The 26406-nt window shown below is 35.4% G+C and overlaps 1 protein-coding gene across 1 annotated transcript; it reads left to right on the plus strand.

The window, feature by feature from the left end:
• Positions 1–1309: 1309 nt before the first annotated feature.
• LOC105214621 (sodium-coupled monocarboxylate transporter 1) lies at positions 1310–13684 on the plus strand. Its single transcript, XM_011188145.3, has 9 exons — positions 1310–1858; positions 10776–10935; positions 10997–11062; positions 11128–11247; positions 11310–11464; positions 11527–11776; positions 11830–12210; positions 12280–12476; positions 12970–13684. Exons 1-9 carry the CDS (start codon positions 1617–1619, stop codon positions 13250–13252), a joined length of 1854 nt encoding a protein of 617 aa, XP_011186447.2. The 5' UTR covers positions 1310–1616; the 3' UTR covers positions 13253–13684.
• Positions 13685–26406: the final 12722 nt, after the last annotated feature.

Below are 26406 nucleotides of genomic sequence, written 5' to 3' on the forward strand. Positions count from 1 at the left end.
TAGACAATAGCATCTTCATGATAACTAATCGTTTAGTCGAACGAAGTCCCATGCAGGGAAGAGTTTCAAATGAGGCTTACTCCATACTCTCCTGTTAGAAAATATTTTGGTGTCCCTATAATCGATTGAAACCTGTCAAGAAAGGTGTTTTCCTTGCTTCAAGTAATCTGAAATAAATATTTTGCATATAGAGTAGTTGACAGGCAACAAAGTTCTTAAAAAGTATCGAATGAAATATAAAGGTAAAGAAAACTATAAAAAGGCATTAAAAACAGTAGAGATGATCTGTCTCCCTTCATCTTTTTAGATTTTTATGCACCAAATTTATGTATCTTACTAGTAAGTTAAATCCGCAATGTTTTCCGCCACTCAGTTATTCACATTATATAATGCAATATGTGCTGTAATATTTATGATTTGCATCTTCAACGTTTTTTTTTTCACTATGCGCTGCATGTAACTATAAACACCGTCATTAATAATAAGTCTAGAATAAATCTTAATTTACTTAAATGAGCGCTAGCATACTTAGCTAACTAGCAGCGAACGATTTCCTTGCAATAAATGAGACGGACTACTACTATCTATATATGTATACATGTGTGGATATATTAAAATTTACTACATTCAAAAGAATCTATAAGTAGCTACTGGTAATTTGCAGATACGTCAAGAATAGCTAAGAGTTCAAAGTCTGTAGAACACTAATTTATTTACACGCGCTCCACGTAATAACATTTTGAGGTGCACTGTAAACAAACAAGTAACCAATCGGCGTGCGGTAACTGCTGAGAGGTAAAGAAAGCCAACGCGCTCATGCCATTTATGAGAGAGCTTAATGAGAGCAGAGCAGGCGAAGCTTGTGTGCTCTGTTTTTGGGTGATCTTGCGCTATGAAATAACACTGCGCGCAATTTTTACAGTTACTAATTGAGTGAGTGCGAACACACACATCTTCGGAAAATCTCTCGAAACCTCATTATCCAACCAAAGTCATTTTTTAATAGAATAATAATATTTAGATTTGTCAAGTGGCTCTTCAAGACTTGCTAGACTAGAGATAATGCAACGTAATAACTGTAAAATTACCGTAAATTGACACCCTCAGGTTCAACTAACTGTCATCAACATGATGCGAGTTTGTTGCGATCAACATTTCACGAGCCACTTAACGATATGCAACCGCGTTTAGCGGCTAATTTGTGTTCGTAACATTTCGCAAAAAAACACAATAAAAACTACAACAACAATCTAGACGACGCACAACGACGACGACGAGAACGATGTACGATGCAGCATATGTTTTATTTAGTATAAAATTAGATCTAACGGGTAATAAGATGCAAAGTAACGGTCTTAGTTAAATCAGTTATAATTCGCGTGCGAACGCGTACGCAACGTTCGCGCTCGTAGCAAGTGTAGTGATCGTGCGCTGTAAAAAGTGGAAGTGTGCAAAAACTGTAAAAAAAGGATATTCTCACAGGACTTTACCAACAAATGATTATACACAAGTGCTGTTGTTGTTTTTAATAACAGGAAAATAAAAAGTAATCGAGTGTATTCTTTTATAAGTAAAGCACGAAGAATTGCCATTTCTACTTTTCTACGCCGTTCAACATGTTGCCCAAAATGAATGTGGACGAAGTGCGCATTAGCCTTCAGCGTTTCGGCTGGCCCGATTATGTTGTGTTCGTTTTAATGTTAACCAGCTGTGCGGTGATCGGTATTTATTTTGCGCTGCAAATGCGTCGTGAGGCGAAAGCACGCAAATCGCTTACGACCGAAGATGCTGAGGATGCGTACTTGGTGGGCGGAAGGAATATGAAGATTTTTCCGATCGCCATGTCGCTGATTGCGAGGTTAGTTATGTTTTAATGTTTAATGCGAAGATGAAAAAATATCAAAAGTAAAGTGTTTCGTATAGAAGTGAAGTGTTAAGGATATGCTTAAAACATAGTAAAATAAACTTTTAAGGACATACGACATACATTTTTAAAAGAAACTGTGTCAAAAAAAAACTCTGTCCTGACTAACATTTATCATATTGAGAACTAAGGATTAACTATGTAAATGATCAGTCGCAATTTGTTGATTTATGAGAACTCGTAATACAAATATTAAAATTCTATCTATCTGGTAAATCTATCCTATACACAAAGCGGAATCTCTTCAGATTTTATTATCCTTCTCGGTTCTTTGCTTTGAATATAAGGATGGATATAATGAGAGATATTTGTGATATGGTTTTTTCGATAAATATTTTTATTTTTCATTCCTTCATATAATCCAAAGCTGAGTCTCAGTTAAAAGTTGTTGTGTTTTGTATATAAAGCTGATATTATTTTTCTCGATTTTCTGGTATAGTTTAGTAATTGTAACAAACCACAATTCAAGTGATACAAATCGGTGAAAAATTTTAAAATTTTTAAGGGGTTACATGGCTTTCTTCTAGAAATAAACAGTCTATCTTCAACATATTTTTAAAATTAAAATTTATTTGTTTTGTTCAAACTTTTTACTATCTTAAAAATACACATCTAATAAGGTTTACTAGATTTAAAAAACATTAAAAACTCTACAATTATGAGGTCATTTCCGGCGAACACTTGGGAAAAGGTGCGTTCACATTGACATCACACTCTTAGGATCATTTAAAGTGAAAAAAATAAATATTAAATAAATTTTTGGGAGAGGCTTTTACGAAAAACTAAATTTTTGCTCAAATTTCGCAAAATTTTTTTAATAGTTGTTATTGAAAAAATCATTCGCCCAAATCCTTGCAAATTAGATATGGAGGACCTGTATAAAAAATGCACCATGATCAGCTGGCTAGTTCCGGAGATATATTGTCAACCGATTTTGAAAACATAGCTTTAAGAAAAAAATGTTATAATATAATTTAAATTTTTGAGTGACAATAAAACTACTCTGAAATCTGAATCAATTTATTCAGAATGCATTTCAAAACTTATTTAATATAAAAAAAAATAAAAATAAAAATTTCGAATCCAGTAATCCCACGTAACCCCTTAAGGTCAACGCAAACGTTTGTTCTGATGCTGATTCCCGATACAACCGCCACACTTTGATAAACAAGTTATTTTGCCAATAGTTATAGTTCAAACCCTAACATATCAATAAGGTGTCGATTGATTCCTGTTCGAGCTAAAATTTGGAGATGACTAAAGGTTTAAGCTGTAATGTTTTTCAGTCTCAGTTTCGCTAAAGTTTCAAAGATAAAGTATTGGAATGATTCCACCATGACACCGATGGAGTCCCATTTGACAGGGCCCTTTTAGAACCCCTACAATTATGAAAAAGTGAACCTTGTAAAGAGTTCACAAGATCGATTTATATCTGGTGAGAAGACTATTACTTCCGCGCAAATATTGGCGGGTACTCTACATACTCATTCGAATTCCAACCAATTGGTGAATTCCCAAACAATTTGATAAAAAAGTAACTTCGTAATTCAGGCAATAACAGTAGTAACTTTAATTATTCACTGCTAATTAAATAATTATAATCGCTTTCAGTCTATTAGACGTTTGAAAAGCACTTTACTTCGTGACCTGATAAAAATATCCCCTTATTTGATGAAATTATTTAAACTATAATAGTTTCAAAATACATTACAGCGGGGGGTTTCTCAATCACGTGAAAGTGACTATACTAAATCAAATGGACCGTCTTTATGAGACAGATTTCAAATATTTAGAGCCAAGTATGTACCATACTTTTAAATCACAAAGTATAATTATGTTATATTTCGGAAAAGAATTGCCACCTATCAGTGTTGAAAATATTTCAACATATATTTGAGCAGAAAGCATTAAAACTTTTTGCTTTGAATATATTCCAAAAGACTGCGCAAGATATTGCTTTGAAGTAATGTTGCCACATGTTTACATATTTTCAAATGATAATAAATTCTTATTATTTGTTAACAACATTCTAAAGAAACTGCGGCTTTTCATATGTACGCTTGTATATATTGTTGCTCAGCTGATTGCTAAGATGGTAAAGTTGAAAGAGATAATGATATGATATTTCACAACCTTTGTGACTCAAGGTCTTAAAGGTGACAGCTGACACCAAAATCAGTGAGTCACTGACATAACGCAATCAAATAATTTATGAGCGCATAATTTGTGTGGACATATGGAAGAGTATAGTTGTACATATATTGTATGATAATTTGACAAGCTTAGTGAGGATCATTTATGGAATATCACCCTAGTTGCAGCAACAATCACTTGCCACTGATGCAATTTCATTTAGCATGCAACAAAAAATGGTGCTATATATAGGGTGTACATATTTATAGACATACATATATATCTATTCATATACACATACATATATCCTCTAGCTTTACTCATAAAAATATCTTTACAACTAATAACCACAATAGAGACGCAGCACAAGCTTCATGCTACTTATATCAGTTTTAAGTGCCATAATTCTTCTCTACAAATCCGTACACTTTCCATACGACTTTGATACAGCCACTAAAGAAAAGCGTAATTTTCTGTTCCTTATGTGCCATAACTATAGTATTTGAAGCAATTTAATAATTGTGTGGCAAATTAGACGCATTCGCATACAATCAGCACATATACATACATACTAATGTATAATATATACAGACCCATACACACGCTTAAAATAAACACGTAGAAGGGGAGGCGACCCTGGGTCCATTTGACAGCTACTAAACGCTGACCTATACGCCATATACAGCTACAAGCTTGTATGCAAAGTTGTCATAGTTTATTAAGTGCAGACTGTCGGGCAAGCTAAATTAAGATTTGACTGACGACTGTTGATTGTTGTTGGATTGACAGTGGTTGCGGCATGGAAGCAACCAGCAGCAGCCAACGGATGTTGGTGGGTGTATGCAACTATGCAAAGCAAAATAAAAAAAGTAGAAAAAATACAACAAAACTATAAGAACAACAATGTGAATGACTGACAGCGCAATAAATGATAATTCTCAAATTGAATTTTAGCTAAAAATAAATCGCACTCAACTAGGCAAATGAAGTTATGTATTTGCAAAAAAAGTGGAAAAAAACCTAAGTGAAAATACGAGGCTAATTTGATAAGTGTAGTAAGTTACGAGATATTAACAAATGCAGATTTGCTTTAAATTTTAAAATTAGTTGACTCCCAATTAGGTGGAGTTTTATGTTCATTTATTTCCCTAAAGGGATAAAATATGTGCTAAATAAACTGCAATTCGTTAATATTACATAATAGTGAACGCAAAAATCTTCAATTAATAAATAAAAAAACAAAATTTAATAATTCTCGGGATTACACCAAATTTGTACGAATTTATGATAATCAATTACGTAGACACTACTAAATAGTTTCCATAATTAGTTTTAAAAAATTTTCTAGCTAAATTCCACGATTTCGTTATATTTTAAATCTTCGGGATTGTGTCCTAAATATAATATTATAATATTGTTACATTTTCTTATAGTACGTTTTATTTTTTAAAGAAATAAAAGCTTGCTTTTAAATTCCACTCTTTATTCTACTGAGCCTCATAGTCATTCGAGAGTTTTCGGGATTAATTATTTATTTCATTCAAACTTTTTTCTGTCTTATAGATACATTTATTTAAAGAATAATTTCTGAAATTCAAAAAAAAAGTTAAAACTCCTCCATTATGACGTCATTTTCGGTGACCCCGGGGAAAATAGGTGCGTCCGCGACAGGATCATCCAAAATGAAAAAACACAAAAATAAGTGTTTTAGGTAAGACCATAAACTCGTGCTTGAACGAAGGAAAGTCAAAAAAGTAAAAATATCAATTTTGCATACATTTTTCCAAAAAAAAAATGTCGGTAAAATTTGCTTGACATTTTATTTTTTTAAATAGTTGTAATTGAAATAAGAAAAAATCCTTCGTTCAAGCACGGGTAAATTGTATCTCGAACACCTGTGTAAAATTTCATCAAGATCGGTTGAGTAGTTTACGAGAACATTTGACAACCGACTTTGAAAACACGGTTCCGAGAAAAATAACCCCTTAATGAAACTTGGTACACATGTTTCTTGGCACTATGAGACGGTTAGTATTGCAGATGGCCCACTGTCACGCCCACAAAATGGCGAAAACCGAAAACCTATAAAGAACCATAAATAAAGTTATCAAAGTAAACTTTGGCACAAAGGATCGCACTAGGATGGTGGTCCCGCCCCCTAATAAGTATTCATATGTCGTATACTACTAAAGATATATCAACCAAACACTTTAGAATCGTTTTCTATAGGCACTTCCTTATACAGTCTAAAAAATCGCATTATAACCACGCCTACCTCCCATACAAAGGTTATTTGAAAACTACTAAAAATTATTTAATTCAGTAAGGTAAAACACCAGGGTAAAGATGGTACAGAAAGGCTGCATTCAAATTTCTATACATATTTCTATGTCTCCGCCCACTTATGGGTATTAAACTATATATCTGAAACTACTCGACCAATTTTAACATAGTTCGTGAATGGAAGAAATTCATTAACAATCCCCCATACAGTACACAGTGGTTCGGCTTGTATGAAGGCGCGCTCATAAAAACGTCCCGTTGAGATATAATTTTCACAAAAAATCTCGAAAATTTTTTAAAATATATTGTAAAAAAATTGGCCCCATCGGAGGTCCTATAGCTCACATAGAACAGTAATTGCCATTAAATGGCGATGATGCGCAAAAATACTTCTCATGGTCATAGTTGGAGCGTCAAAACTTTCAGTAAAGGTTAGGTTATACTGGTAGGCCAATACGCCACACATAGACCAGTTTGGTCCTTTGCGATACCAGATGGAGTGCCGATACCAGAGACGTTGTCCACGAGGAGTAGTCATTCTTTAGGATGCCAGCGCTTGACGCAAATTTTAAAAGTTTTTGCGGCTTCACTTTCGATACCTCTTCCAGATTTTCATATTGTGAGGCCCCCAAGTGGCGAAGTCGTTGCCTTGTCAATGCAGGACAGGTGCACAGGAGATGCTTCATTGTTTCTATTGCACCTTGCTCTTGACATCTTCTTGACATCTGTAAGTCCCATTTGGTAGGCATGTGCCGCCACCAGACAGTGACCTGTGAGTATTCCCATCAAACTCCTATAGTCCCTTCTCTCGAGTGACAGTATGAGTTTGGTGTTCCCAGTAGAAGTGAAGACACGTGTTCCTAGCAACTCTCTCTTAAGGTTGTTGCCTTGATTGCTGCTTGACTGTCTACGTAGATATTGACTTTGGAGTAGACGGCTGCTGTATTGAGGTATAGCTCTTCGGCTTTCCCAATAGCAAACACCTCCGCTTGAAAAATACTGCAGTGGTTCGGAAGTTTAAAAGGCTGCCTTACACCTAACTCCGGACAGTATATTCCCGCTCCTACTCGTCATCAATTTTGAACCATGCGTGTAGATATTCAACGTGCTGCGTGTGGTTATCTTTCCCTTACGCCAGCCGCCTTTTTCCTGATTTACTCGGAATCTTCTGTCCCAGAGTGGGGTCAAGTAGTCGGTACTTGCCAAACCGTTCCTACCCACTGAGCTGTACCCAAAAGTTCTATACGTACATTCTCCTCCCGCCAGTAGTCGTCCAGCTGATTTTGCCGCAAAGGTTTCGGCAAAGAGATCTATCGGCGGCAGGTTAAGTATCCATTCAAGAGCCGCCGTAGGCGTGGTTATACAGAGCGCTGCGAGTCGTTGAACCCTTTCCATTGGCTTCCGGTAAGTTAATTTCTTTATGCCTGTCCACCACACAATAGCACCATAGAGCAGAATTGGTCTTACTATTGCTGTGTAGCACCAGTGCATGAGAGAGGGAGAAAGCCCTCAGGTAGTGCCGAGCAGCTGCCTGCATGCATATAGAGCATTACTGGCCTTCCTTACCCTTTCCTCCACATGGTGCTTCCACAGCACCTTACTGTCCAAGATGACTCCTAGGTACTTAGTGCGGTCCTTCGGTGATAGTTCTGTTCCGTTTAGCGAGGGGAGCCTCCATTGAGGGATTTTGTATTTCCTTATAAAAACAAGCAGATCGGTTTTTTCCGCATTCAACCCTAAGCCTGCTTGTGTTGCCCAATTTTGGACAATATTGAGTATGCTGGTCATAATGTTGCTAATAGTATGCAGACACTTTACCGTTATTATTATGGCTAAGTCGTCCGCATGCGGACGAAAGCAATACACAAGCTGAACGTGATTTGTCGTTATAGTTTCCCTCATCCAACCCCCACATTCAACCTATAAGAATAATATCATATGAAAAAATTATGTAGGAAAAAAAAACAAATAATCAAGCAATTTAATATATAATTTTAACACAGATTGAAATCGATTTACCCTTCTTCCCAAGCCTCCTTTGCCCAATTATGATGAGTTTGAACTTAAAAATAGATAATTCAAAGGGCATTCTTATTTTGACGATTGCAAATACATCTGCAACTTTCCGCACCTAACTTTATTCATTACCTTAAGACTCTGCTAAATACAACATAAAATAAACTTAAAGGGGGATCGGAGGGGAACACAATTAAAACTTTATTTAAACAAATTGAAGACGCACAAAAAATTTACAAATAAATAGGTCACATAAAACATTAATTTCACAAAAGCAACGAATCAAGTTGGTCTTAATTAAGCTTATAAGATAAAAAAATACCTTCAACTTAAAAATCCATTAAAAATAATCTTGATTCGTTAACCTGAACAATTGCCAGAATGAATTGAAGTTCGTTGTTGCTGCAAAAATTTTCAAAAAAATTTCTGATATGCTTTAAAAAAAAACAGATGTTCATGCATTTATCTCTATTTTTAGAAAGTATCGTTAGATTTTTAGGAAAACCAGGTTTGCAAATAATAAGTTTGACAATTTAGAGGACATCTGTATACATTTTGACAAAAAATCGTAAGATAGATTATTTGATTTTTGGCCTATGGGCGGAACCACTATGCAGTGTATGTATATCGGTTAATACATGAGATATCATAGCAATTTTAAATGAACATATAATCTTGGATAAGATCTATGATCACACATCTAGTGTGGTGAATAGTATAGGAATTATCCCAGCCTCCATGTACTTTATATATTCTTGCTTCTCTTTATTCTAGTGGACTTTAATTTTGATAAATTAGAACACTTAATGAAATATTTTCTGTTCATAAACGAATTTATTCTCAATGAAATTCTTTCTTTTCTTTTATTAATTTTATATTACGATTTCTATATATTCGGGATCCCCAAATATTTTCTGAATAACACATTAATTATTTATTTATATTTAAAAGTAAATTACAGCGTGAATTTCATTTACTGCCTTCCCTAAATAAAAGAGGCAGCGACAAATGACTGTCAAAAAGGCAGTTAAGTTTTCTATTTATGTGGCTATAAAGTTCGGGATACCGGAATTGTTCGGGATCGGGTTTTTATCTGATGAAAAATGATATTATTGATATAAATCGTCATGGAATAATTCTTATAATAGTATGGTATTAGATTATGTAATAAATTTTATGTATAATTTATATTCACTATATGTATACGTAGATATGTGTATTTATAAATATATAAAGATATAAGTAAGAACAGCAAAAAACTGAAAAAAATCTCATAAAGTAGAAAAACAAAAACAATAAATTTTGAATTCTTCTCGCATTGACACATATTGATCACAGAATATTTAATTTTATTCTTTCAGAATTCAAACACATCGCTGTGAAATTAAAAGTTATAAAAATCAAATAAAAAACAAAAATTATTTGTAAATAATTAATGCAATGTGTATTCATGGCACGTACGAAAGCCCTTTGTCAAAGCAAGCGCTGAAAACTGCGGGCCAAAACCTCGAATATATATTTACATGTACAGCTAGTGAGAGTGGAATAGACTGCGTTCCACATATCTAAAATAACTTAATGAATTTGAGTTAAATACATAAAAATACCTAAAATTAGGTTTGAGGCATTCCCAGTTATGAAAGCACATTGTTGGTGTATCTATAGTTAATAAATTAAATATATTAACCAATTTCAATAAACCTTTAGGGTCGTTCAGCTTAATACTGAAGGTTGCCATCTGTTATAAAATATTATAAGAAAAAGTTAACCGAAGAAGTTTAAGAAAAATTTAAAAAGAAATTTTTTTTTAAATACTTTTAAAATGGTTGCCAGCTATTTTAAAATTCAAATTAACTAAATTTTAGCATCTATTTAAATTAAAATATTTGTGTATCAACATATTGCAGTATAGAATTATTATAGTTGAAGTTTATATAATTATTTGAAGAGGGTTGCCACTTGATCAATAACATTATTAATTTATTGGTAATCAAATTTTAACCGTTAACCGCACAGATTAAAATAAATTTTGCGCAATGTTGCCACCTGATTAAATGTTCATTCTGTGAAATGGAATGGTTAAACAAATTATTAAGGTATTTAACTAAATAAGTTAACCTGACAGTTAAAACTAATTTTTAAGAGTTGCCACCTAGTTTAAAAAATTAAATTCGAATTGGATATCAAATATTAGTTCCGCTGGCTCGAATATATATAACTTCTTCGTTTTTAAGGCCTTTTTTGATTCATCAATAGGTGAAAGAACAGCTTTTTCATACGATGAAAGATCATCCGCTTTCGAGACCTTTGAAATTATACCTAATACCTCATGTTTTTTTTCTTATACAATAGATACCAAATATATTCTAAGATCTGAGTTATAGATTAAATTGATTTAAGGAATTTATTTCCTTTTCAGTTTTATATCTGGCATTACGTTGTTGGGCACACCCACAGAAGTCTATCTCTTCGGCACACAGTATCTCTATATCATGGGTTCGTTGGTGATCATGGGTTTCGTGCTATACTACTTCTTCCTGCCAGTATTCCATGATCTCAAATTAATATCTACATATCAGGTAAGCAAATGATATTTAATAGATCTTTAGTTTAAAGTTATTGTACCATTTTTATCGTTAGTATTTGGAGTCTCGTTACGATCGGCGCATGCGTCTGTTCGGTTCAGTGCTCTTCATGTTCGGATCGGTAAGCCTATTCTAAGAAAATATTAACAGTTCTTTGTAGCCAATATATATCTTTTTTATAATCAGTTATTATGGCTGCCAATAGTCATTTATGTTCCTGCACTGGCCTTCAATCAGGCCACCGGTGTTAATATACATCTGGTAACGCCGATCGTTTGTCTAGTATGCATTTTCTACACGTGTGTGGTAAGTAGAAAACACTTAATGAAAGAAGACTTCTCCCATTAAATAACTGCGTTTCACTTTAGGGTGGCTTGAAAGCTGTCGTTTGGACCGATGTAGTGCAGACGCTCATTATGTTCGGCGCTATGGTTTTGATCATTGTCAAGGGCACCATAGATGTGGGTGGTTTTGGTGAGGTATATCGGAAAGCGAAAGAGAGCGGACGCATTGAGGCGCCAAAGTAAGTGTTTTACTTTAATGTTCTTAGTTTACTGCTTTACGCTCAGCTTTCAATCTCAACAGTTTCAATTTTGATCTCACCGAACGTTACACCGTCTACTCGCTCTTCATAGGCGGCGTGGCTCATTGGTTGAAATCGAACGCGATCAGTCAGAATATGATCCAACGCTATCTCTCGCTACCGAATATGAAGTCTGCGCGCACCGCGGTTTGTCTCTTCATCTGCGGTGTACTGACTTTTATTTGCCTTTGCGGCTATAGTGGTTTGCTCATCTATGCGACCTATCACGATTGCGATCCACTGCAAACGAAGGTTAGTGCATGTGGATGATTTTAGAGAAGTTAATCTAATTTTTTTACTTCCAGCTCGCTAAGCGAAACGATCAACTGCTACCCTTACTTGTCATGGAAATACTCGGCGAATACCCCGGCTTGTCTGGACTCTTCGTTGCTGGCGTCTTTAGCGCCGCCCTCTCTTCACTCTCTACTGGCTTGAATTCCATGTCGGCGGTAATGCTCGAAGACTTCTTCAAATCATTTGCGAAAAAGCCACTCACCGAACGTCAGACCGCGCTTATAATGCGGTTTGTTGTAATCATCTTCGGTGCCATCTGTGTGAGCTTGGTTTTTGTGGTTGAGAAACTGGGTACAGTGCTGCAGCTGACTATTACTTTATCTTCCGTCGCGAATGGTCCACTCTTGGGTATTTTTACAGCGGGTGTTATGGTGCCTTGGATTGAGGGAAAGGTGAGTAATTAACTTGAGAATCGTTTTAAAGATTATTGACTAACAACAACAAAAATTTGAAATTTGCAGGGCGCTCTAGTTGGTGGCCTTAGTAGTCTTTTATTCATGGCTTGGATGTGTATACGCGCTCAGGCCGATCTTGCCAGCGGTGCCGTCAGCTATCTACGTAAGCCGCATGCTGTAACGGGTTGCAATTACACCTTCATAGATTTCGCTTCGATGAGTATGGTGGCTGAGAATATAACAGGATCGACCGTGCATTCAGAGTGAGTAACCAGACTTTATTAATTTTTATTACACAGATAAATGAAGTAAGAATATCAAAATAAAATAAATAAAAATAAAATTAAATTAAATTAATTTAAATTAAATAAACTAAACTAAATTAAATTAAATTAAATTAAAATAAAATAAATTAAATTAAATTAAATTAAATTAAATTAAATTAAATTAAATTAAATTAAATTAAATTAAACTAAATTGAATTAAATTAAATTAAATTAAACAATTTAGATTAAATTAAATTAAACAATTTAGATTAAATTAAAATTAAATTTCAGTAATTAAATCAATTTGCATTATATTATCTTAAGGACTAGATTAAACTAAATCACATTAAATCAAAATAATAACAAAAAAAAATCATAAAAATTAAGAAAAATTAATGTAATAATAAAAATAAATGTGAATCTCTATGATAAATTCGAAAATAATTTTGTATATATTTGTTTAATTATAATCTTTCATTTCCTTCAACAGAAACGACACCTTCCACATCTACAACATTTCCTATCTCTTCTACACCATGATCGGCTCACTAATAACGATCGTGATCGGCTTGATCACCAGCTTTCTATTAGGCGCCAATAAGCTGGAAAGTATGGATACAATGCTGTTATCACCCTGTGTGCGTCGTTGGGTTGATCGCTACAAGGCACGAAGAGTGCTAAAAAATGGCGCACAACAACAAACTGAAAAGTCAACAAAAGCATTGGAAATGGACAAATTGAAATTGGCGAAACTCTCAGGGACGCGAACGTAAAAGTAAGCAACTAAGTGGCGCATAATGCGAAGGAAGAAAGCAGCTAATACGTTAAGTTTTATTTATTGAAGGCTTACAGCGAGCTACCAAAGAGAATTTCTAGTGAGAAATTAAGTTTAGTATAAATTTGAAGTGCAAAAAGCTAGCAAATGTACATATATTTGTATAGCCTACTTTAAGGCGTTATTCTCTATTTGAGGGTAGATTATGTCGGTTGCATAACATATAAAAATATATATACACATATTTGTATACGTACGTAATTATATAAGCGATTAATTGTAAATAGCACACATTAGTAGACAAGTTGTAGAGTGTAGTTGCCACATTTAGCATAATAAATAGCTGTAAGTGAAACTGAAAACAAAAAACTAAAATTAAAATGTTCCTATAAATTATTGTAAATACAATTACAAAGCATTCTCCCATCAATATTTATTGTATGATTTTGGGTTTAATTGCTACTGTTATGTTATTTAACCACGTTATACCAACAACCAATACTTCAAAGTCTGCCTATCGGGCAATTCACCCACACACATCTATATTTTTTCGAAATTATTTATTTTTGCCGCCTCAAACTATCAATTGCAGACTAGTTCTTTCACCCTAAACAGGAAAAAATGCCCACTGGCGCGGCGCACTCACTGCTAACCTCAAACTAATGACCCGCATGCACCCCTCTTAATTGTTAACTAAACCCTTTTGCGCCACTAAAAATTTGTCTTTCATCTTTTTTCGTAGTGTTGGCCGTCTGTCCCACACGGTTTGTTTACGAAAAAGGGTCACTTTACTATTTGTTATGTAATGTTTTTGAAAGTTAATTGAAAATTTGTGTCTTTTTGACCAACAGCAAAGCTGAGTTGTTATTGTAAGTAATTACTAGTTTGTTTGTTTTGTTGCCTTTGGTTGGTTGTGGTGTTGTTTATTTGTTTGTGGTTAGATAGAACTTAATTGAATAGTTAATGATTTGCGAAGATTTTAAAAGAATTACAAAGGGAATCATTTTATTTAAATGTTTGTAGCAGAAGTCGAACTGAATGTTCGTTGTAAAGTCTGTTACTACAACACATCACACATAATTTCACAAAAGTTGACTGCCTAGTACCAAATTTTTATATAAAAATTCTCTCCGGACAAATTTTTAGTAAATGATCCCTTTAGACGGTTCTGGTCCGTAGCGTAGCGCTTTGCATCACAAAGAATACCTTACGATCACTAAAAATAGTCAACTGCAGCTGATCAGCCCCACGAGATTGCAATTTACAATCTCTGAAACTGGAAAGTCATTAAACTTCTTCAAAAACACACATGAAATGAATAAAACTTCGAGAATACAGCTGCTTTCTAAAGTTGAGGGCGGAGATACTGATTCAAAATTCCATGATGCCTTGAAAACTTTAATAATATTTAACCGATTGTATTGAAGTCCAAACTGGTTTATCGAATCAAGCATTTTTTCAGATTCAAATTGACGAATTCGAACTGAACATCATAGCCTTTAGTGTTTCTTCTTTTTATAAAATAACTTCATATGTGATGAGTTTTGAAAAACCGGCCTGAATTAAAACCTAATAATTATTGATGACATTATATTATTCCTATTATTTAACAAATAACAATCGTGGAGAAGGAGTTCTCTGGATTCGATCTAATTTCTGATTAACACATACATATAGAAATTGCAATACAGGTGGACCTCAGTTGCAATGCCTAAGCCAAGGATATTAAGATATATAAGGATATGAATATACCCCTTCCGCCTTTTTGTCTTTCGAATTGCGCGGCTATGTATAAAGCGCTACAGAGCTCGTATCTGGCAATACTATACACCGTTGAAAGGTCTTGTCATAACCTACAAAACGACGCTATGCACGATAAGTTTGGATATTGCGTTCAACAGTTATAGACGAGTAAACATGGAGTTCACTAACGCCAAAATTCGCGATATTTTAAAGTTTTCCTTCGTTAATGGCATTCCGCTAGAGAAACGTTCCGTGAAATTAATGGTGTTTTGGGGAATGGTACTTTATCACTTCGATCTCCGGAGGAATGGTTTCGACGATTCAGAGCGGGTGAAAACGACACCATGGATAAGCCAGCCGGCGGAAGACCTGTGACGACGAATACTGATCAAATCATGGAAAACATCGAGTTAGACCTGCATGTGGCATCTCGTGACATCGCCCAGGAGATGGGAGTTAGTCATCTAGTATCTTCTTCAACTGTTCAAGACCTTTGCAACATGTTAATACCTAGCACAACCTGTGTATGTGTAGAAACTTTAAATTGAAAATATCTCCAGTAATATACTACTCAAATTAATTAGCGTCATTTGGAAAAAAACTCACTGAGTTACATATTTGTAAAATGATATATAAATGTACTAAAATTATAAATATTTGTTTCTTTATAATATTTCTATTACCCAAACCATTATAATTATAATGGCATTTCATGACGTTGATGGAAAAAAGAACATTAAACCAACTATTACGAAAACGGATGTCAGTTGAATACAACCCTTCAACTACTGGCATTTAACATATCTGCAAAAACACGAGATAATACAATGCTGCAACCCATTAGTGATGTCAACTCTTTTATGCCGCCAGTGTCAAAACATAAGCGCGTACAAAGAACGCCGACAAAACCAAACTACACCCGAAGTGACATGAGTAGACATTTTTGATTTTTTACTACTATTTTGTAGTTAATTTTTTGCATTTTGCTCTCTACCCGAAAAATGCGTAATGGTTGGGTGACAAAATAATTAAAATTGTTGTAAAATCGCACATAAAAGACTGACGGAAATGTGAGGTACTCCTACACAAACATGTCGCCTGTAGGAAAAGTCAAATGAAAATGAAATGTATGTGAAATGAGCTTTCACTCTTTAATATTTTTAGTGCCAGTTTCGTAAAGAAATTCAATGTGTTTAAGTGAGCTTTCGATTAAAAGTTTTCCCAAAGCTTATTCCGCTGAGCTTTCACAACTGAAATTTAGTATGCTTACACATAAAAATAGATGTATAGCAAAGAAATTTTAACAGTCAGTTACGAGTCAGCGATATCGAACAGTATGAAAGCCTAAATCTCCCAATATTTAAACTCTAATTTGAAGATAAGTGGATACAAATTTAATCCAGGACACAACGAGGAACTATGATCCTACTAGCATGTACAGATGCCATTTTTTATTTTATGTCAAACGATTTTGCGACATTGGAAGCTTTTAAATAGTCTTGTAGAGCTTTCCATAACGTGAAACTTGAAGCCGATAAATGTAATATATAATCTATGTATTTGAACCAATACGCTCAAAAGTCTTCAAGACGTTAACATTTGCAGATCTTAAGATATGAACTGGCAACCTTAATTTAACATTTCCTACAGGGTTACTCAATAGTACTACACTATAAAGGTAAAAAAACATGCATTTCATGCCAGCGGGTACTGGGGCTACGAAAATCTACATTAGTACACTTAGTTGTAGCGCCGCATTTCCCCATTGATTCGTTTTTGATGTGCAGCGCCATATTCGCCTCGGCGCAATTCAGAAACAGCTGGGTGTGCGACCCCGGACCCGTTGTCATTTCCGCATTTCTGTTGTCACGGCCGCTGTCTTTGCAGCCGCTGCTGCGGCCGTTTGATACCCGCTTTTGGGCGTTTTTCGGTCGCTAGCTTCCTTGATGTGCTGGCGCTCTGTTGCTTTGTGTTAATGATAAAATTTTAATTATAAAATTTTTATTTCATTACTTTATTGTAGTTGACATTACCTTTGGGTGCATTACGACACATTACCCGCTTCTATTATACCAAGCAGTACAATAGCGGCGATAGGGGTTAGGATTCGTTGTTATTGCGAAAGGGATTAAACAAATATATGAAATATTTTTTGAACACTTTATAGCAAAGAAAACTAATTACTATAACCAAAGCCTCTTGTTAACTTGAGGATCATGGAAATGCGAGACATCAATTCAAGAAGCTCCGAACTCAATCTTAGAAGCGAACAAAAGTCTTATCCGGGCTTCAACAACTTCAAACTCTCGAATTCGTTGCTAAAGTGATAAGCTAAGCTACTCTAAATCACATCATACCAGATTCAAGCCCATAGGTAACTTTTTAGCCATGTCTGGCTTAACCCAAAGAATAGTTGGCTCGATATTGACCTGAAATAGAAATTGAACTGAGTCTAATTGCAGCTCCGAGATGAACCTCTTATATTGAAGGCTTTAATAACCGAGAGTACCACAATTCCTCGATCACCAGAGTCTACCGATTGAAATATATGGAAGTAAACTCTGGTAAATCTCTATCAAATTTGGGAACGAGAAAAATATAATATAACAGCATTATACGAATATATATACAGATACTCTGTAAATTCGAGAAACGAAACTGTTAAGACCTGCAGTTCCCCTAGTTCTTTCTGGTGCACATATTTATGACGTATCTCAACCTTCTTCGTTTAGAATATAATTTGTTAGTATTACAAGAAGAGGCGATCGATAATATTAAATGGGAGGACAAAGAAGACTTGAAAGCCTTCTCTAAGGAATACTTATAATTTCCGTATGACAGACATTTTGAAAATTGAACACAGATGAGGATCAACGATTAAATCCCAACTATGACAAGTTTGTTTAAAACTATTACCAACTTCGAAGACACTTTCTATTCGGCATTTCTCCGCTCGAAACGCTTTTTTTTTTTAGAAAGTGGAGACTGTCACTGTTGACAGTCATAACTTCGAGGTCGTAGATAATTTCGTATACCTGGGAACCAGCATCAACAACACGAACAATGTCAGCCTCGAAATCCAGCGCAGAATAACTCTTGCCAACAGGTGCTACTTTGGACTGAGTAGGCAATTGAACAGTAAAGTCCTCTCTCGACGAACCAAAATCAAGCTCTACAAGTCGCTTATCATTCCCGTCCTGCTCTACGGTGCAGAAGCTTGGACGATGTCAACATCAGATGAGACGACACTAGGAGTTTTCGAGAGGAAAATTTTGCGCAAGATTTATGGTCCTCAGAACATTGGCAACGGCGAATACCGCAGACGATGGAACGATGAGCTGTACGAGTTATACAACGACATTGACATAGTTCAGCGAATAAAAAGACAGCGGCTACGCTGGCTAGGTCATGTTGTCCGAATGGACGAAAACACTCCAGCACTGAAAGTGTTCGATGCAGTACCCGCCGGAGGAAGCCGAGGAAGGGGAAGGCCTCCACTCCGTTGGAGGGACCAGGTGGAGAGCGACCTGGTTAAACTTGGGATCTCCAACTGGCGCCGAACTGCGAAGGAGAGAGAGAGGTGGCGCACTATCGTCGATTCGGCTGTAACCAGCTAAACGGTTGCAACGCCAATCACATACATACATCCCATTTATACCAGTTGTATGATGAGGATCAGCGAGCAAACCCCAACTATGGCGAGTTCGATAAAAACTATAACTACCAACAACGAAAATAATTTATTTTCGCCATTTCCAGCTCGATAATTTTTGTTAAAAAATAGAAGGTAGTAGAAGAGAATATAATATGTCAATTTCTCCTTAATGTTGTATAACCACTTTCTATTCTATCTTTAATTGATTATACCAGTTTATCCAATTTATACCAGTTGTTTGTCCCATTTGCTATATTCTAAGGTTTGGCTAATTGAACACACAACTACCAACTATTTTACTAGTGTATTAAATTTCGAATAGTTTTTTGGTACGACAACGCAGTTACTATTTTCGAAACAGTTTAGACTTTAATAAATTCTCGAAACAGACATACTTATATTATTCTACTACCAATTTAAGTGCGCCTAGTTGCTAATTTTATCAGCAGGCTTGCATTAGCATTAAGATAAATTATTTGTAAAACGCACTAAAAAGCATATAAAATAGGATTTAAGTAAAAAAGGTATAAACATTGAAGGCAACAAAAATGAAAAAAGTATGGCTAAAAGCATGTAAATTGTGGAAAAAGGAAAAGGCATACACCAATACACTCGTAAATAAACGCAATGCACGTAGACGCATAACGACTTACTTACGAGTGCGACATTTTTTTATTGGCCGACTCGTATTTTTACAACTCGAATGTTATTCAATGAGTTTTTGTATTGCAACAGATGCTTAGTAGGAATAGAAAAAATTTCACGAAAAACAAGCTTTAAAAAACTTTAAATATTTGCATAATTTTATTTGCATTATATTTTAATATTTAAATAAAAATATTTCTTATAAAAGATAACTTTAAGCAATTCCGATTAGATTGAAAATATGAAAAACTACTTAACTGAAACTTTAGATTTTAAATTACTTCTGAAATATATAAAATTAAGTGGCAACACTTTTCAATACAATTTTTGATTTATTTTTGAATTATATTAAAAATTGGGTTTACCAAGATATTTTATTCCTTTTCGAAAAAAATAATTTCATTATATAATATATTTTTTTTAAATTATTTTTTTCCCAAAATAATGTTAAAAAACGAAAAAAATATTATATATTATTAATATAAAAACATTCATAAAATTTATCTCATATGTTTCGCTTCTTTAATTCATATATTCCCTACCGGGTCAGTTACAAATGTATTGGAGAATACCCTACAACAGTCTTGCCATTTAAGTGTTTCGCTACATTTTCAGCAACGCTGAAATTACATTCAATGATAGTGAGTTAGTGAGAGAGTAAATAACCACAACACGCAGACTAATAAAAAAATCGTAAAAAAGTTCTTGAAGAAAATATACTGTATAAATAGAAGCAATACAAGTAGGAACTTTGCCTTTTTATGATTACAAGTGGGAGGGGTGGAATAATGAACCATGTTACAAATGTACTATATACGCTAACTTATTCAAATCCACTTGAGGGTGAGACGAGTTGCCATAGGTTTGCAGAAAGAAGAGATCAATAATTATTTGTAGAAATTGCTAAGACTTCGAAACCTTAGAAGACTGCCTTCGAATGAAAAATCAATGGAACCGTTTAGAGGTATGTAGTCTCCAGTTTTTTGTAGCCGAGTACAAAATGTCTTACTGCTCTGCTTCTTTATAGACTTGCTTGAACTTTCGTAGTCAAATGTACTTATATCGAAATATAGAACTTAATGTTATATATATATATATATATATATATATATATTTGGCGTAGGAACCGCTTTAAGCGATTATAGCCGAATCCACCAGAGCGCGCCACTCATTCCTCCTTTTTGCTTTTTGGCGCCAACTGGAAACACCAAGTGAAGCCAGGTCACTTTGCACTTGGTCTTTCCACCGGAGTGGAGGTCGTCCTCTTCCGCGGCTTCCTCCAGCGGGTACTGCATCGAATACTTTCAGAGCTGGAGTGTTTTCTTCCATCCGTACAACATGACCTAGCCAGCGTATCCGCTGTCTTTTTATTCGCTGAACTATGTCAATGTCGTCGTATAAATCGTACAGCTCATCGTTCCATCGTCTGCGGTATTCGCCGTTGCCAATGTTTAGAGGACCATAAATCTTGCGCAAAACCTTTCTCTCGAAAACCCCAAGAGTCGTCTCATCGGATGTTGTCATCGTCCACGCTTCAGCGCCATACATCAGGACGGGAATAATGAGCGACTTATAGAGTTTGATTTTGGTTCGTCGAGAGAGGACTTTACTTTTCAATTGCCTACTCAGTCCAAAGTAGCACCTGTTGGCAAGAGTGATTCTGCGTTGGATTTCGAGGCTGACATTGTTGGTGTTGTTAATGCTGGTTCCCAGATAAACGAAATTATCTACAACTTCAAAGTTATGACTGTCAACAGTGACGTGGGAGCCAAGACGCGAGTGCGCTGACTGTTTGTTTGATGACAGGAGATATTTCGTCTTGTCCTCATTCACCACCAGACCCATACGCTTCGCTTCTTTATCTAGTCTGGAAAACGCAGAACAAACGGCGCGGTTGTTGCTTCCGATGATATCAATATCATCGGCATACGCCAGGAGCTGTACACTCTTGTAGAAGATTGTGCCCTCTCTATTTAGTTCTGCAGCTCGTATTATTTTTTCCAGCAATAGATTGAAGAAGTCGCACGATAGTGAGTCACCCTGTCTGAAGCCTCGTTTGGTATCGAACGGCTCGGAGAGGTCCTTCCCGATCCTGACGGAGCTTTTGGTGTTGCTCAACGTCAGCTTACATAGCCGTATTAGTTTTGCAGGGATACCAAATTCAGACATCGCGGCATAAAGGCAGCTCCTTTTCGTGCTATCGAAGGCAGCTTTAAAATCGATAAAAAGATGGTGAGTATCGATTCTTCTCTCTCGGGTCTTTTCCAAGATTTGGCGCATGGTGAATATCTGGTCCATTGTGGATTTTCCAGGTCTAAAGCCACACTGATAAGGTCCAATCAGTTCGTTGACGGTGGGCTTTAGTCTTTCACACAATACGCTCGACAAAACCTTATATGCGATATTGAGGAGACTTATACCACGGTAGTTGGCGCAGATTGTGGGGTCTCCCTTCTTATGGATTGGGCAGAGCACACTAAGATTCCAATCGTCAGGCATGCTTTCTTCCGACCATATTCTACAAAGAAGCTGATGCATGCACCTTATCAGTTCTTCGCCGCCGTATTTGAATAGCTCGGCCGGTAATCCATCGGCCCCCGCCGCTTTGTTGTTCTTCAAGCGGGTAATTGCTATTCGAATTTCTTCATGGTCGGGTAATGGAACATCTATTCCATCGTCATCGATTGGGGAATCGGGTTCGCCATCTCCTGGTGTTGTACTTTCACTGCCATTGAGCAGGTCGGAGAAGTGTTCCCTCCATAATCCCAGTGTGCTCTGGACATCCGTTACCAGATTACCTTCTCGGTCCCTACATGATAAAGCTTAACTTGAACTTAATGTTATGTATAGATATATAGGACACCGTGGACAATTCGAAAAACATATTTATCAATAGAGTGAATTTGTACTCATATGGAGACATACATATTTTACGAACTCTTCTTTACTTTAAGGATTAAAATCTCAAATATAATCATACTTACTCTGCTATTCCATGAGTATTAAGCTCATAAAGGAGGTTCTACTAATTGTATAAATGTATATACAGTTGAACTTCTATAACTTGAACTTCTATAACTCGAAGTTCCCCATAACTTGTACTCTTGAATTGGCAGTATATGTAAAGTTTCATAAAAATTATCTTCCGTGACTCGGAAGTCTCTCTAACTCGAAGTTTTTTTGGTGGATTATGATAATTCGTGTTAGAGAAGTATTTAGAGAAAAATGGTTTCCATGAAAAAATCTTTTGACACTAAAGAAGCGACTTTTACAGTAGTGACAGGAAGCTGGAAAATAAGTAATAGAAGATATAGTACATATACAAAATTAATCTTGGCTGCGAAACTTTATAAAAACTTTAAGGATACCTGGGTCTCGGACTTCACCTTTATAAACTAGGATCTTCACAGAACAAAGGAGAAGTCAATGTTTTTGAGGTCGGTTGCACTAATTTCTGTCAGTATCAAAGTCCTTAAAATTTGTATATTGCTGTCATTTCCTTAATAGTTGCAATTAATCCTATAGTAATATTTTTCTATATAAACGAAGTCGATTTATATTATGTAGACCCCATGAACATCGGTGTAAAATAGCATCTCTTTTTCTCTTAAATTAAGACACGATCTTCGGCAAATATTAGAAGATTAAAATTGGTATACGAGGGCTGCTATATATATTTCTGGCCTAGGCAACACTAAGGGTTGCCAGGTGCAATCTGACATTTCCATTGGAAAGTTTGACATTTTTTAGCATAACATCACTCAGAACGTTTTGTCATTTAATCGTGAATTGTTTTAACAGGGAATTATTTACAGGGAATTTAAAAAATTAATCTCGGCCAAAAAATGGAATTAACTCGTGAACATTTTCGTGCGATCATTTTTCACAACTTTCGACGTGGATTATCGCGACAAGAGTGCATCGATGAACTAAAATCTTTCTATGGCTATGAAGCACCATCCTATAGCACTGTGAAAAACTGGTACAACGAATTCAATCGTGGCCGACGCTCGCTCAAAGACGAATTCCGTGAAGGTCGTCCAAAAACAGCCGTTGTGCCAGAAAACATCGATGCCGTACGTGAACTAATAATGCAAGACCGTCATGTAACATACCTTCAGATAGAGACCTGCCTATGCATTTCTCCCACCAGCATACATTCGATATTGCATGAACACCTGGCCGTAAAAAAGGTTTGTTCTCGTTGAATCCCGCACAATTTGACAATCACTAAAAAAAAGGCTCAAAAAAGTGCTTCGAAAATTGGTTTGAGCGCATGCAAAAGTGTATAAATCTTGATGGAGAATATTTTGAAAAACCATTTTCGTTGATAAGTATTCCTATTTTCATTATTAGGCCAGAAATATATATAGCAGCCCTCGTATCTGTCAATAGAATGGACATATTTTGAAGACTGGAAATTTTGAGGAATGAGGAGGAATGGCATCTTGAAAATTATTATGGAAATATGAAAGCTCTGACTTATAATATTAATGTATATCTGTATCTATATATCTTTCTTCTATATATCTATCTTTTCTCTTATCCATATGATTTGTTTATTCTTAGATACTTATCAAACTCTTAGTAAGCACTTCACCGCAATAATTAAACCAAGAATCTTATCTGACCAAAAGTTTTTGAATAATTTACTTAAAAAGTATTAAACTTATAAAATAACTCAACAAATTTTCGGTTCACTTAGTATTTAGAACAAAGAACCACTTCATACTCCTAAACCATACTTTAAATTCTCTATCACTCCCAAGATGGCTATTGCAAGTTGTTGCTAAAATGCATTTCATAATCAGCCAGCGAAAAAAAAAATTGTCGAACAAAATGCAGTAAAAGGTACTCAAAATGCGCAAACATGCCGAGAGTAGTGTCAAAGACTTGATCCTTTCCGCAGGTCAATTGCCAAAACTTTTACATTACTCAAGTAAGAAAACTTTGCATACTTTCGGGATGCGCCCAAAAGCTTCGCAGCAACAGCGTTGATGACACCTACCAGCAAGATGCTCCAAAATAAAATAAATAAAAAAAAAATATGGTTAAAAATAATGCCTGCGCGCTACTAACTACCAGCATAGCTACGGAGCGGCCGCACATTCTTCAACAAGTAAGTGGAAGCGCTTAAGCGGCACACAAAAATCCCTGTAATGCAACGGCCTGCAGTCTTCGGGTTTAGTTTGCGACGAAACTTTGTCGAATATACTTTGCTGCCCAGCACCCACGCGCGCCGTTGATGTATGCCGTTATTTTACTATACTTTTTCTGCTTTTTATTGCTGCTTGCTTTTTGTTGTTGCTGTTGGCTTGCCGCAACATCATTTCTTTGTGTGTGCTGCTTGTTTTGTTGTGCATTTTGTGGCTACTCTAATGCATTACAAACTTTTTGGAATCCCCCCTCCCTCTCGTCCAGCGTCTCTACATTCTTGTGCGCGCGGCTACTCGACGCTTTGTCCGAGGTGTAGAACTTCTTTAATTGCTGTTGTGTTGTTCTTAGCTGGTACTTAGTGGTCTTAAGTATCATACCGCCATCCCGTGCAACTCAGCGCCAGGTAGGCGGTTGCCTTTTTGATCCATCTTCCGTCGTTTGTTGTAGAATGCAAGCATTTCTTAGTGGACACCACAATAACGGAAGTTTTACAACTATCAGATACTCAGGTAGAAGTTTTTAGTTGTTCTGCTTGTTGTTGTTGTGTTTATTACTCAACTCCCATTGGTTGTCTTTCCTGGTTGCTGCTGCCCTTTAATGGTAGTTGTTATTCCGGTGTCTTTAGTGGTGTTCTAATTGCTAACAAACTTAATTTTATTTCTCGGTGGCTTTTGGTTGCTTAATTTCATTTCCTTTTTTTAAAACAATTGTTGTTGTTTTTGTGCAGTTTGTATTTCCGAAATGTTTTTGCAAGCCACCATATGCCGAAAAATGAATAGGCATCTGTAATTACAGGCTCGGTAGTTATGCGTTGCATACTTTTCGGGAAGCAGTTTCGTACGACAAGCTGCATGCATTCATACCTATAGCCATTAAGACAAGTCTTATATATTAAGATAAAATCATAGCTTTTAACCATAGTAAAAGAAGATGATTAACCTTACTCTAGACCGTTATTCTAATTCGAACTACTGCCATATTAACTTTTCTGGTGCTTATGTTCGATTAAAATAAGATAATAGTGAAGAAACTTTCAAATTTGTATCTCAACTGGATTCTTTCAAAAAGACTGCAAATAGAACGTTGGTTTTCGCAAATAATACTCTTCTTAAAAGCTTCATAGATACACATATGCAAACTCATTTCAATTCCGTTTGAATACAACGAGACTACATTGCAGAAGACTTTCACATTTATCTCAATGTTTGGTTCTTTCAGAAGGAAATCCAAATGCAAAGTATGACTTTCCTCTTGCATAATACGATCTCCGAAGTACTAGTGAAAACACGTAGGATCCACTCTTGGATATCTGAAAGCACAAAAGCTCTATAGTGTACATAAGAAAGCTATTTTCGATTCCGAGTTTGAGTATATATTTCTTTAAGCTTACTTTGTACTGACTTCTTCATATAGTTCTTACAAAAGGAAATCTTTTAATCAAAATTATTTCGACCGTTTTCGTTTTACAATTATTAGTACTCAAAGCTTATGTAAAAAATTACAAATATTCAGTTCTTTCCTGAAGATTCTAAGATATTCTACACCGATAGTGAACATAATATCTTTTGTTAGGTTAAAATGTTGGTTTTGATATGTTTTCAAAAATATACTGATATTTCTGTTCTCACTTAATTAATAGAGACAAATAGGATACTGATATCATTCTAAAAGAGACCGAGCATGTTATAATTTATAAAGCTAATAGTATAAGTTTATACCAAATCTTTGATTAGATTAATTTTGTTATCGATAAAAAATTTAAATTTAATTTCGTATTCGATAAAAGTATAGAAAGCAATGAAAATCTTGAGAAACATTTTGAAAAAAAAACAAGAAAAAACGTTAACTTCGGCTGTACCGAAGCTAATATACCCTTCACAGGTGCATTTCTTTTAGTAACTATGTGTTTAAGCAGACGTAAGAAAAAGTAAGTAAAAAAAAAAATTTACTAA

This window comes from Zeugodacus cucurbitae, chromosome 5 (genome assembly GCF_028554725.1).
Source record: "Zeugodacus cucurbitae isolate PBARC_wt_2022May chromosome 5, idZeuCucr1.2, whole genome shotgun sequence".
Lineage (NCBI taxonomy): Eukaryota > Metazoa > Arthropoda > Insecta > Diptera > Tephritidae > Zeugodacus > Zeugodacus cucurbitae.